The sequence below is a fragment of the Diorhabda carinulata genome, chromosome X, assembly GCF_026250575.1.
Source record: "Diorhabda carinulata isolate Delta chromosome X, icDioCari1.1, whole genome shotgun sequence".
Classification (NCBI taxonomy): Eukaryota; Metazoa; Arthropoda; class Insecta; order Coleoptera; family Chrysomelidae; genus Diorhabda; species Diorhabda carinulata.
In genome coordinates, this window is record NC_079472.1 from 56,180,762 (window position 1) to 56,195,977 (window position 15,216).

At 32.7% G+C, this 15,216-nt stretch overlaps 1 protein-coding gene across 3 annotated transcripts in view; it reads right to left on the minus strand.

The window, feature by feature from the left end:
• LOC130902804 (pleckstrin homology domain-containing family G member 5) overlaps positions 1-15,216 on the minus strand; it is a 306,366-nt gene that overhangs the window by 55,758 nt on the left and 235,392 nt on the right. For all 3 annotated transcript variants that reach the window (XM_057815134.1, XM_057815136.1, XM_057815135.1), the window contains 4 exons: positions 7,672-7,766; positions 5,970-6,307; positions 1,964-2,084; positions 1,462-1,572 (listed from right to left, as the gene is read on the minus strand). In XM_057815134.1, the coding sequence (XP_057671117.1) occupies positions 1,462-1,572; positions 1,964-2,084; positions 5,970-6,307; positions 7,672-7,766 (665 nt within the window). The remainder of the gene's footprint in view (positions 1-1,461; positions 1,573-1,963; positions 2,085-5,969; positions 6,308-7,671; positions 7,767-15,216) is intronic.

The following is a 15,216-nucleotide window of genomic DNA, read 5'->3' on the forward strand; positions in this document are numbered from 1 at the left end:
AAAGTTCACCATACAGGAACTTAGAGCATTTGTTTAGTGAGGGGATTTTTGAGCAACAATATGGATCCAAACTATCAACAGTTAGTTGATGAACTTCTAGACGCCAACAAATCCCTTGGTGCTCGAATGTCATTGAAAATTAATTTTCTCCATTCCAACTGACATTTTTCCTGAAAATTTGGGAGCTGTCAGTGATGAATAGGGTGAAATGTTCCACCAAGTTATTAGAACAATGAAAATTCGCTATCAAGGACGATGGGATTCGGCCATGATTAGTGATTACTGTTGGTTTCTAAAAAGAGAGAAAGTGCAACTCCTTATGAAAGGAAAAATATTTTGTTTAAAGTAAAGTTTTTGTTTTTAATAGATGTAAACTATACATATTGTCAATATTTAAAGGACTTAAAAATCGTGAAGTTATTTTTTTAATAAATATTAAATCATATCAAAAACCTTAAAAATATTTTCGTATTTGTATAGGTCCATTTTCCACAATATGCTATTCATTCTTGTGTTACTAAGAAAATTTTTTGTGTTTATTAATGTTACTGCTACTTTTTTTTTATTTACCCAATAAGTCTAAACTCACGAATTTGCTCATCAATTTTATGAATCGACTCTGGGAATATGGTTGGCAAATTCAGAAATATCTCGTGACATAGCCTTGATCGTGAAGCTACGATATACGATTAAAAGTATTTCAAGCAGTTATTGATACTGATGTTAAATCTACTCATCAAAGAGTGAGCCAAAATCTTGTCAAAGTATGAAAATTTATTTTTGAAATTAATTAAGTTCAAAAAAATTTGCTGTCAACTTATTGTGAATCAACTTGGAAACTAATATTGGAATAATGAGTAGGAATCGATAGAAATTTGCTCAAAATACGTATTAAAAAGTTTAGTTTGGTTTAAAAAAACACTTTACTGTTTCGTTGCCACAATCCCACAATTTCTATTTGAAACTACTCGAAGTTTCGTTTCTCAATTTGAAGCTATTGATAAAAAAAAGAAATTGGGGCGAATTGTGTTGAGTTTGTGGATATTGGTAGCCATTTTTCTGTTCTCAAATAGGCTAATATTGAGTTCTACAGGACGGAACGTACCGGCGTGAATGAATTTTAACATCATCTGGAATCCTGCCATGTAGTGAGTAGAGGACATATCAATTCACCCTTCGAAATAATATGGGTATGGTGAGATTACGAGCTTCTCAAAGATCCCACACAACACATATCTTTGTATTTACACTGAACTGCAAGCTGAGGGGTGAAATGGAAGAATTTTTAGCTAGAAATACTTTCAACGTAAAATAAATTTTTGTGTTTTCATATATTTAGAAAGTTTTAAGTCTTTATATACAAAAAATTACAAGGTGAAATGAAAAATCCTCCGTGTATCCAAGGATGGACAAAAAATCATATTTTCTAGACAAACATTTAATTGAATTTATAATACTTACCACTATATCGTAACTTTCGATTCTTGCTATGATACCTTTCAATCTTTCCTTGTCTTGTCGATGCTTCAGACTCAAATTGACGTTGTTCACAAAATCATCCACCATTTTAATCTAGAATACAAGTAAAAATTGGATTACTGAAATCTTTCTCGTAATATTGATAATAATATAACATGATATGGACCAATGAGAATTCAGGAATCTAAATAAAGGTGAGAATCTACCCGTAATCAATATGGTACTATTAGATAGCACCAATCAACTGCTGGAGGAACAAAATCTGAGTAGTGAAAACTTTTTCGGTGAAATTGATGTCAATCAGAAGATACGACAACATTGTTTAGATTCAAACCATTTTTTATTTAGCATCTCAGCATTCATACCTACCCTACCAATATCTTCTAGCTATGGTTGGTTTTCTGCAATACCCAACGCATGCAGAAACTTGTTAGGTCAGAAATAATATAAGAAACAACACTAGTTTTTTAGATTTATTACTTACCATTGTTTGTAAATTTTCTCTCTCCACATCTTCATCGGTATTCTTTAGAATCGCTTTTAATAAAAGGCCATACTTTGTCAATCGTTGCATCGGTTGTACTAGTATATCCATAAGTCTCAATCTGGAAATCAGAGTTTCATGTATAAATAAATGTGTTGGAGCAAATACGATGTACTCGTAGAATAAATAATGTACATCAATAAAACAGTTTTCCCTGAAGTGATTGATCAATATTTCTTCGACATGTTCAGGATCATTGTTGAAAGTGGAATAGAATTGTTCAATTTCAGCTTTATGAGTATTTAAAAATATTTACGGTTGACGTATTGGATAGTACTGCCTTGTATGCTGCGTCATTTTTCATACATTTTTTTATATATAATTTTTTTCCGAACTACATTCCTAAATTTAAATCAAGAAATTAATGCAACTCTGAACACAGTTAGACCCGGTATATCTTTCAACTTTCGCATACTATGATGAAGTTCCACTGTATTATGTAGGATATAGATGTTTGTTAGTGGATTAAGCTTCTTCATATTAGATTTTAGTTTCGTCTCTATGATACAAGAGCTTCTCTCTCAGGCACGTTCCATTTTCTGTTTGCTTAATCCTTCAAATACTAGTTGGAATATTTTAGTCAGACGATGTAAGGTTAGTCGTCACTTTTGGAAACGAATTCATTCATGCAGTGGAAAAATCAGATTAAATTCAATTATATGTTCAACTAAAGTTTAACAAAAGAAACATGTTTTAATTATATAATACTTAATTGTTAGTGACACTAGAATAATTAGGAGGCATGGTCCTTTTGTATTACAATAAATCGAACAAGACAAGTTCAACTCATATTGAACAATAAATAATACACTACAAATAAGTAGCGACATCCCATAAGGGTTAATCTAGCGGCTACAATGCGAACTAGAAGATATATCCAAAAAGTTACGTAAACATTATTCTTAAAGTGATTTATTACTTGGAATGATGCTTCCGGGACCGTCATTAACTGCAACTAGTCCATTGAAAGATAAATGCATCGAAATGGAAGAGTTATAAGACAAACACGACACGTTCCATATGTTCAAAAAAATTAGAAATACCACAAGAAGACTCCTCATACCTCAAGGAATTCAAAAGGAAAAATAATCATAGATGAAGAAGAAATTCGAACAACTTGGTATGTGTATATCAAAGAACTTTATAATGACTCTAGATCAGAAGAAGAAATGGCAATTGATGAAGACGAAAGACCAGAAATACTAAAATCAGAAGCTGGCAGAAAACAAGAAATATGTTGGACCTGACAACATTCTTGAAGAGATGCTAAAGCTTATAGAAGATGGATCTAAACATTGACTTTTCTAAAACAAAATAAGAGGATGTATTGATATCTAATTAGACTAGATCAGTTCCACGCATAAACAAAATATTGCGTTACCATAGCAACGCACAGTAACTTATTAGAAGTGTCAGTGTAAAGTTTGACGTCAAAAAAGTAAACCAGAGTTACGAAATAAATTAAGAGAAAAAATATGTCCACCGAAATTGTGAAAATCAAGAAATTGGAGTATCGAGCCATCATCAAGTACCTGTATTTAAAAGGGTTGAGAGGTAAGCAGATTTACGAAGATATGCTTAATACACTTGGGAATCAATGTCCTTCGCATCCGACCGTGAAAAATTGAACTGCAAGCTTCAAAAGAGGTAAATTTTCCATTGAAGATGATGACCGATCGGGAAGACGGCCAGTTTCTGTGTCAATCCCCGAAAATATCGATGCAGTTCATGACATGATTTTATCAGACCGTCGAATTGGGCTAAAACGGATATTTGAAGCACTGATTATTTCATACGAACGCGTTCATCATTTAGTTCACGTCAATTTGGACATGAGAAAAATTGCTGCAAAATGGATCCCCAAATATTTGAATGTTGACCAAAAGCGTGCAAGGGTAGAAAGCATAGCGTTCGATTTGTGCTCGATTTGAAAACGATGTAAACTTCTTAAACCGAATAGTTATTATGGAAGAGGGTACATTTCTATGATCCAGAAACAAAGCAACAATCGATGGAATGGCGACACTCTGGTTCTCCAAGACCTAAGAAGTTTCGTGTCCAAAAATCTGCTGGAAAATTGAAGAGAAAAGATGCGAAAAGCTATTCAAAGGTGTTTTTTTTGCAGGTCAACGCCCCTGTACACAAATCTCATGTTACCATGCAAAAAATTCGTGATTTAAGGTTTGAGTTACTAGAACACCCCTCTTATTCACCAGATTTGGCTCCGTCTGACTATCATCTCTTTCCTCAACTGAAATAAAGTTTAAAAGTTCGTAAATTTTCTACCAACGAGGAGCTGTGGAGGTCTGGTTTGCAGAGCAAGAAGAAACATTTGTTTGGTTCTATAGTAGGCTAAGAATTTTTCAATATATCCTCGTATATGGTATTTAGTCGCTTACTGTACCATGACACACAGCAGATAAACGGACAAAAGATTCAAAGAGTGTCCAATTTCAAATACTTGGTTAGGTTACTGTATTGAATACAATTATGGAAAGGAAAAATCATAACTGATTTTTTGTTTTAGAAAATGCATTTTGTGAACGTATCATATTTGATACTTTACAAGTTTACGGTAAAAGTTAAAATGATTTTTTTTAATCAAAAATCATACGCTTTTGATAACCAAATTGTTGTTATTAAATAGTTTATTGTCATTTATTATATTATTTTGGGTATAATATATATATATATATATATATATATATATATATATATATATATATATATATATATATGGGTGATTCCGTTCTAACTGTGATTTTTTGTATTCAAAATTTCAAGATTTTAAAATTTAACTTTTCTAACTTTTTTATGCATATTATTCATCTATTTTACTGTAAAAATAAAACTCTAAGAGGAATTTACTACAACTTCAAAGTATCACGAGCAAGACACAAATGTCGGATTTTGAGTTCCACGGTACTGACTCATTTATCCACGGTACTGACATGGTAACTTAAGATATTAAACAACAAGTGCATCAATTTTCCTCAGTTTGATCATAAACATTAGAATTTATAAGGTAATTAGTTTAAATCATTTGTTACGACAAAAAAAATTAATAATTTATCGGTAAATTCTAGGAATGGACATGACACGGTACTGACATTCAAGTGATGTAGTATAAGTTTTCTTTAAGTGGCAAGTTATATTGTATAAAAATAATGTTTAAATATCTTAAGAATTATTCAATTAACACAAAATTTTTATTAATTGATTATTAATTAATGACTAGTACAAAAAAACAATACAGGACATTGAATATCACAGTTAGAACGGAATCACCCATATATATATATATATATATATATATATATATATATATATATATATATAATTATTTCGGGCTAATATGAGTTGTTGTCTTAATTTTTTTCTCTCATCTAACTGATATGATTGAATCGCCAATTACTATCTAAATTTAATCGCTTTCGCAAAAAATATTCATATTTATTTTGAGCCGACAAAGAGCATATGTCTTCTTTGTATGGTAATTTGAACAAAAAAAAGACTACCTGAATGTAGAAAAGGAAACAAAACATGAGATTTCAGTTGAATTCTATAAATTTTTAGCTAAATAACTATAAATAACTACTATAAATCTCAGTGCCCCATAAACGGACAAGGTATCATATTTGATACCTTATTGGAACATATGGTTCAAAATTGGAAAAAAGGGTTAAGGGCTCAATATTTTACAATGCAAAAAATGCAGAATCACTTGCCAATTGAAATTAAATCGATATAATCTTTTCCCTCATTTCGCAATAATTTGAGAACATATTTACTGGAAAGTGCCTTCTACTTTGTTAACGACTTCTCTTCTAATAATTATTTTAATTCCGGACATGCTGCATACTGGTTTTACTACTACTACTTACTACTACTAAAATCAAATAAAAAAGGGAATATTTGTGTTTCAATGTAAAGGTATATATCTTACCTATTGCATTCCTTCTGGCTCTCACACCAAGTTAAGTAGGCAGTAAACACTTCGCTGTCAAGATTTTCCCTGCAATAATGTTGACATCGGGATTGTTCGGCACAATATTTGTAATACGGTTGAAAAATATCTTGTATACTATGAAAACCCTCCAGCATATTTTCTATGCAAGAGGGTCTTTTGTATTTCCGCATGTCTCGAACTAAAGGAAATAAAGTGTTACGCCAAAAAACCACGTTGGCGTCCAGTATTTCGGTGATGTTCGAGAAGAGTTTGTCGGTGTCGATTTCCTTTAACAGATTTTTCGATTGAAGATCTTTTAAACAAGCTAGAAAGAGCTGGAACAAGAACAAAAATACAAATTATCAATGTGGAATTTAGAAAATTGATTATATTTTCGTAATCAATATCTCTTCCACTACTTCAACGTAACACAAGTTTAGCTGATTTCAGCGAAATAAATCAAATGAATTGAAAAGTCTTCGATTGATAGAAATTGTGAGAATATTGCAAAAAGTTTGTACAAATATAAAATATTTATAGAAAAGATAGGAACTTAAATAAGAAAAATTTGGATGGAATTAAGGGTTTATCAGTAGGATTATTCTATTGGGACAAGTACGGAATATGCACAACTCCACTGGTCTACAAATTTTTTTTCTGTTATTGACAATACTATGTAAAAGTAATTAAGCTTTTAGAAACCGCGCGAACGCGTGAAAACACTGAAAATATGTTAAAGTGTACGTGTATGGCCTGGCCTAGAGATGGCGTTAGTTGCTTTGAATTAGAAAATACACAATTTTTAACAGCATACGTTCCAAGTTTGAAGACGCCACGTTGTTTAGTAATTGTTTGGCAGCCATCAATAGAGAACGTTTTCAATGAATTTGTACAGGAAGATTGTTGACTGAAAGTGCTTGAGCTAACAGACATAGTAGGCATTTCAAAAAGTGTGGTACACCTTATATTAACTGAAAATTTGGACATGATGAAGCTGTGCGCAAGATGGGTGCAAGGAGGCAAAGAATGTTCCATCTGCAGGCAGACAGCTCGTTTGAGATTGCCTCTAAAACTTAAGAAAAATAAAATTACCCTACAATGGATTCAGGTACACACCGGAGCGAAGGTAAATTAAATAGCTGATAAGCTCGCTAAAGCGGACGCTTACTCCCTCTTGATTGTACTCGAACCCTTCTATGGTATCAGCTATAGAAAAAGCACTGAAAAGAAGGTAGATAGGAGTAAAACCAATTATTGGGACAACCTAGACAATCTACGAATACCAACTGGAGTTCTACCGGGGCACTGACGCCTCAACAAACACCTGAAGTCGTTACACTAACAAATAATAGTGTGAAAACACTTTTTACCCAAATTACTCGAAATTTTCAAACTAGAACTGACGCAGTCGATATAAAGCAAAAGTTTGTAACGGTAGGATCAATAAATAAAACTGCACGAACTCATGTGATAAACAAGTTGTAGTAATTGTTTATCCCAAATATATGAAGATCGACTAGTGGAAATAACAAGAGACAATAACTTAACAACAAGAAAAACTCGGGAGCCCAACTTACTACTAAACTTGTTCATTGGAAGAAGCTTTCTTGAACTGGACGCGTAGCAGTGAAAAGCATATATGAAAAAAAAGTAACACACCCAAATAGGAAAATTTCTATCATTAATCGGAAATACTTACATCTGTAACTACTTTTAAAGTTTTTATGTAGGCAACTTCTGTTTTAATCAGCTCCCACAAGGCGGTTTGTTGTTGTTGAAGCTTTTCGTTGAGATCTGTAACAAAATAATAACTATTCAGAAAAATTGAATATCAAAAATCTCAATCAAAAGTAGAGAAATTAGTCACAATATAAAAAAAAACACACAAAAAACATGAAGAGAAAGAGTTTGCAGTACAATCATTCGTTTAACCTATAGACATTTTCCATCTTAGATTCTTAGTTCAGTAGTATTGAAAGCCTACGACTTTTGACTAGCATTGCCTGTTTGGAAAATTCAATTCTCAATCTTTCTGAATTATATTAGTCGCTATTTTATAGGAAAATGAATTTTTCATATTTCTTGAATCTGCCGACGATGGAAGAATTTAAATTCCTCAACACCAATCTAAATTGATAATTATTTTCCATTAAAGCAAGTCTCTTTACTTTATAAACTCCATATTTTTTTAATTTATTCATTTTCTGAGTAATCATTTCTTTTTATAATTCATTTGGCACTTGACTTCAGTTGGGGGTATAGACTACCCTTAAATATCATTTCGCTATTGATTAAATTTAAATTTCTCATTATTTTGTGATGAAAATCGAATTAGTAACTGAAGTTTAGACCCCTAGGTTGCATCTGCTTAGTTACACATAACAGTTATTTAAGTGATAATCGTGTCAATTAGTAAAAGCCTTTACACACGAATTGCATACAATATTTTTTCTATTTAGTGGTAATTTTCTTTAGCAGTTAGTGCGTGAAGTGAGTTATTAACAATATTAATATTGAACGTGCACTTTGTGCAGTTAAATTTGTCTATGTATTTATAAATGTTCTTCATTCTTGGTCTCTTCTGTTTCAAAATTAGTTTTTTCAAATAATTTTGGAAAGATAGATAAAAATTGACGTTTCGACTTTTCTTTAAGTCAAAATATTTTGATAAAGACTAAGTGCTATTAATATAAATGAGAATATAACTACAATGTAATAAAGTATGTCCCTTAGTAATTTTTCAATTACCGAAAGAGATTATGAATTAATAAATTTTATTAATTATTAGATAGAAAGATTAAATTTGAATTAAAAAAACACAAAAAATGATAATTATATATATAGCAATGAATTATAACCTTAGTGTTACGAGTTTTTGATCAAGACTACCAGTTGACATCAGATAATTCTCTAACCGCGAGCTCTACGCCCCCTATCTCGACAATAGTTCAAGGTATGAAAAAATGTTATTAATAAAAGTTATAGAGAATTGAATTCTCTACAATATTGATAATGAATACAAATAACGTAGAGCCGATAGAATACGAGATATTTGCAAAAAATGTAAAAAGAATCGATTTTTACGACCTTTGACTCCTGACTTCAAAATTTCCGACCATACAATTGTATGTGAATTTTTTGGGAATAGTTTTATGATGCCAAAATACAAGTTTTTACGTGGTAATATACTGGGTGTGCCGATTTTCCGGGATATTCCCCTAATTTGGCCTAAGATTACTGGACTAAAATAGCCTACTCATACACAGTTCTTCAGTATTTATATGGCAAATGCATTATTTTCCTCTTCTATCTTCCTAATCCGGAGACAACGTTCTAATGCAGTTGGCTCAAATTTTACGGTCCTAAATGATCTGCACATACAATGTCTCACTTCGTTTTAATTTGCTTCGGCGTACTGCTTTTCAAAAACAAATATTCAGTGACAGCTCGATACTAAATTTTTCCCATTTTCATAAAAATATATACAACGACTCATATACGATTGTCAAACATAATCTAATCTTTCAAATTTGAAATAAGTGCTTTCATCTTTAGGTTGAAGTCTAAAACTTTTCAGAGAACCCTCGTATTACTCTAGTAATTAAGTGATGATATAGAAGGAGCAGATGAATCACAATATAGTGAATTATATTCAACAGCAAATTATTAATAGATGCAAAAAGATGAATTATGAGGTTGCGATAGAATAATTATGGTAAGATATATTATTTCTTGAGACGAGCTTTGACAAAGTCATCTACAACTTGTGAACCTGTTTAATTACGACTAAAAACAAATTGACTTTGAATTCAGATTGGTTACGTGATTCTAACAATCTTCAGGAAACGTTAAGTGATATTCTCTCATCGTCGTGTAGCTCAAAAGGCACGTGTCTGTCTTCGTGCGTCGGTTTGTGTGTTTCGTCCAATTTTGTTGACCAGGGCTCTCCATTTCCTTCTGTTTTTGGCTATTTATGTAGCCTCTATCCTTGTTAAGGTCATCACTCTTATAGGATTTTACGATGGGCCCAGTATAGGCCCAGGCTTGATCCAAGTATGTACAACTCTGGCCCTAGCTTGGAAGCCGTTATTTGCCTAGACTTGATGGAACTCTGGGATGATAACAATGTCCCTCGCTTGGTTTGCAACCCTGAACCAGACCTGTTTGCTTAGATGAACCAAGGAACTTCTGAAAATAGATATGCATAAAAGAATTTTCTTCATAAAAAATTATTACTTTTGATGTCAAGATATTTATTATGGATAAGATATTAGAACAAAACTTTATATAGTTATTCAGAGTTCTGCCAAGCCTGGCTGACTAAAGGGTAGCCTAGGTCGGGTTACCCAGAGTTCAGCCCGGCTTGGATGACTATAGGATGGCCTAGGTCGGATTACCCATAGCTTAGCCAGGCTTGGATGAATATGGAATGGCCGAGGTAAGGTTACATAGAATTCAACCAGACTGGGCCATTATTGGTTTGCCAAGGCCGGGTTTAGCGTTGGATCAAGCTAAGCCTCGTCGTTCAAGTCTGGGGTCTCCTACATCGGCAATCACAGTTCTTGTTAGTTCTTCTTCTTTTTGATTTTCCCGACGAACTATAATTTCAAGCTTGTCTAGTTGTGTTTGTTTTCCATCACCATTTTAGCACCGTAATCGTTACGATTGAGTTTGTCCTGACAAAAGCGACTGCTCTTTCGGTGTGGTACCTTCCTTTTCTAAAACCCTGTACTTTCTGATTTTCGAAAATCTCTAATTTTATTAGTATAAAAATCATAATGAAACATAAATTTTCAGAATATATCATAACAAAAAACTGTTTCCATCACAAAAAAACAGCATAATTCGATTTACTATACATTTCCATCTAATGCAAATAACATTTCTGTAGCAAATGGTGTTTTTCATTCTATGAATGCTTTGCTCAAATGATCAGTCTATAAATCATATGTTTTCCCATATTCAGATGTGGAAGTGAACTTATCGTCCTTCAAAAATTCGTTCGTACTTTGCTTTTGAATAAATTGAATAGAAACGTACATATTTCAGGTGTCAAAAAATATACGAAGTAAATATTGAACGTATGCGGTAAGTTATTACATGAATTTTGAATAAGCACCAGACATGAACCTTTGAATATGAATGAATGGATACAACTGTTGCTGTTCAAAGAGTGATTTCCACATAATGTCCTTTTTGAAATAGAAATAGTACAATCACAATGAATTCAAGTGCACAACTCTTTCATAGTTTTTTACATGGTTGTTCATCGTTCGATGAGATAAAGAAGGCTTCGTGGTTCTAGAAAAACTGTTTTCAATCTCCAAACTTGAATATGAGGGATACAAATATGGTGAGTGAGGTGGACATTTTCAAGAGCTCGTACTTCAATTCACAGGATGGTTTATCGAGTTGTGTCGAAGAGGGCGTTATCTCAGTAAAAAATTAATTTTTCTTGTATAAATCAGGTCTTTTCTCATCAATTTTTACATCCAGCGCATCTAAAAGATCACAATAGCTCGCGTTCATTATTTTACTAGTAAGAACATGTTTCATAACCGGAGTACAGGCTGAAATTTTGAGAATTCTCGACGTTTCGGCTCCCACTTTGAAGGCATTATCAAGAGAGGGCAGGGTGGTTATTCGTATATTGGAAAGAATCACCCATCTTTTTTTTGATTGCAAGACGTCGATCTGCCTACTTCTTGGAAATGAGGAAATGAGAAGTTGGAACAAGCAGTTAGCTCAAGACCAGCATTGAGTGACTCTCTTTTCAATTTGTTTGTTTAAGCTTTCCATTTCCTCGGTGAAAGTTCAAGGAGTAGACATATCGAGATGAATAACTACCCTATTCCCCCTCTCTTGATAATGGATTGAAAGTGGGAGCCAAAACGTCGAGAATTTTCAAAATTCCAACGCGGTTCAGCTCGAAAACCTATTTCTTTTGTTCTTATTTTGAGCTAGCTTCTTCCCAGTTTAGTCTTAGTTCATTCAATATTCCATTCCTTTTAACATGTCATTCTTCATTCAGCTATTGTAAGTGTCGCCGCCATTGTGATTGTCTTTCCTCTACGTCACAAAGGTGTGCCGCGAAAATTTTGCAACATAAACCATTTAAATCGTGGATTGAAAAGATGGCATGAACAATCCGCAGCACGTAGCCTTACAACTGTTCATTGAATAATAGTGTTGTGTTATGTTTCACTATATTTGTATTTCAGTATTCGGCTGTGTAGAATGCAGCATCCTATTAGTCACTTCTAGTAGTTCAATATGTCCCCGCTACGACAGCGATAGCGCTGCATAGCGTTGGCCAAATGTCAGTCATGCCAGGTCACGTCACTACGTCAGTGCCAGTGAAGTTCTTGTTGTAGTCGATGCTATTGTTTTTCTGTGTTAAAATGGATCGTTTGGTAATTAAGAAGAATGAATTACCGTGTACGAGTTCGAGTGAAAATAATCTCCTTGTTAATGCGAAGACCCATTGTTTGGAAAGTACATCTGATGAACGTAAACGATGTGTATTTTTATCTTGAAGAGTCAGAGTATGCCAGTTTTCTTGGTATACTAATGTGGCGTTTCTAGCCGATATATTTAAGTATGTTTTGAACAAAACCATGAAAGGAAAGCTAGAGAACATTCTCACATCTACAGACAAAATCAATTCATTCCAACAAAAGCTTTCTTTTTGGATATTTAAAATAGAAACAAAAGAAACATGGGATATGTTTGAGCTCACAAATGATTGCCACATTGACTTTAATCTTTCCAAATAACATAAACAATTATTTGCCATCTCTTGATGTATCTTCAACGGACTGGATGAAAAATCCTTTTAATGATTCTGCTTATGAAACTGCATCTCTAAGTACTGATAAAGAGAGTGAACTGATTGATGTCAGAAATGATCGTGATCTTAAAGTGCATTACTGTAATTTACTTGAAGAAGCTGAAGCCAAGTTAAAACTAAAGAAAGCTAAAGTAAATGTAGATATTGCATCACTATATAACAGTATGTATAACATAATGAAACGCAATATTGAAATATGCTAATCAAATGTGCCGTGGGTAAATGAGGATTAAAGTTAATGTGCCGTGACGGAAAAAAGGATGGGAATCGCTGATCTATATAGTCTAATATAGGTTGTCACTCTTTTCAAATATTTCATCTGTGTCGCTTGAATTCCAATACTTTCCGTTGTGTCAATATCAAGGTTTTGAATATTCTTTGTTTGATGTCTCTGGATATTCCTTCTTCCATAAACACCGTTACTTTTGTCTTGTTTTTGTTGTTTATTTTTTATTGAATTTTAAATAAATGAAAAAAATTCAAACGATAAGTATTATATAATAAAATGATTACCAGACTATTGAATCTATTAGAAAACCAAAAAAGTACAATGTATCCTTTCCTGTTAGGTAATTTGCTTATGAATGAAAACGATAAAATTGTAAACGTTATCCATTGCGATGTACTTTCATTCTTCTTGGGTCGTGAGTCTAGAAGGTCAAAGGTGGATTAACTTTTTTTTAGATTAATCGTCCCGTCAAATTCTACATGTGCTCAATACGATTCATGTCTGGCGAATGTTCTTACCTCAGTAATATTTGAATATGCCTTTAGTATGGTAAGATGGGATTTAGCACTCTCTTGCATAAAAATGAAATTGTCAAATTCAATAATTCATCTAATATATTTTGTACATATATCTATCCACTGTCATGGTGTCTGGGGATGCGAATAAGCTGCGTACGACGACCATGCATTATGCTTCCACAAAATATTGTTAGTCGACTATAACTTTTTTATTTTTAATGGAACACCCTGTATATTAACACATTTTTGAAATATACGTAAAATTTTAGTATACTTTTGTCTAATTTTGCCACATACAGATAGTTTTAACTCATCGTGGGACATCCCGTATACTCTGGATGGTATCCTAGATCGTAAATTGATTCTAGTATGAGTCCATCGTGAGACTAATATGATAAAATTCCGATATACATAATCTACTACACACCAATCTTCTCTTACTTATCCTAGGATGCCAAATCACTCAGACACTCGAAATAAACTACTTTTTCAACATAGGTATCGAAATTGTTTGGTTTATGTTTTTTAATCGTTCTTACTTGTGTAGTCAGGATGAAATTAATGAAGATGGAATGTACAAAAACTATTTCGTTCTTAAATTTACCAGTGGGGTCCAAGAGTTTTGGTAATAGAAGTAATTAACTCAGAAAGAAGTATCTTTGGAGAGTTCGCGGTTGAAAAAAATTCGATGAAATGAGTTACTTTTCATAAATTCTTTACATTTTATTGCAATACATAAGCTAACGTGACGGTTTAACTCGAATAAAGTATTAAAACGGAATATCGAACATTTGCTATGCATAAAAATGTAGTTAATCGATCTTTAAAGTAAGGTATAGCTCAATGGCCATTTCCATTTGAGATTTTAAGGTTTATGTCCGCCTCCGCTAGATTATTGGTGTAATTTAATTGGAAACCGACCTCTAACCGGCCTTGAACCCTCGAAAATGAGTTTGACAAGGCTTTGCATAAGTTTGGATATGAATGAACTAAAATATAAAGAGTGGAACTTTTCCAAATTGAAACATTGTACCAACAGAAAGTGCGAAAAGCTTAAAATACGAATGATATGGTATATATGATATATATGTATAAAAGTAAAAGTAATTAATATTTCCAATGAAGATGTAATCATTATAAGGTTATATTCTAATATTAAAATTAGTAAATGAGAGTACAATGGTATCCTAAAAACAAATAGAACTAACTTTAGTAGACTGGAGTGACTAGTATGAAGTTCTGGTTTCCTAAGATATATCATATCAACCAAAAAGTTCGGTGCATTAACTTTAACTAGAAAAACTTGCAATTACCTTTTTTACTTTTTTGAAGATGTCTTTCTGTCAGAGGAAATGTAAGATTCAAAGTTATAAAGAAAGGCATTAACATCATAGATGAATCCTAATAGTGGTAATAAATAATAGAGTATTAAGATCTAACATAAGCCCCTATGAAGCAAGAAACACCTTATAATATACAGATAATGGTGGATCATGTAATTCTGATTGTGGAAGGAGTCATTTGATCAAAATGACCAATGTTCTCTTAGCCAAAGATCTGGTATAGATATGTGGATGACTCATTTGTAATCTGAAGTTCTGGACCAGAAAAACAATACAGATATTACCAGATATAAAAGCGGAGAAG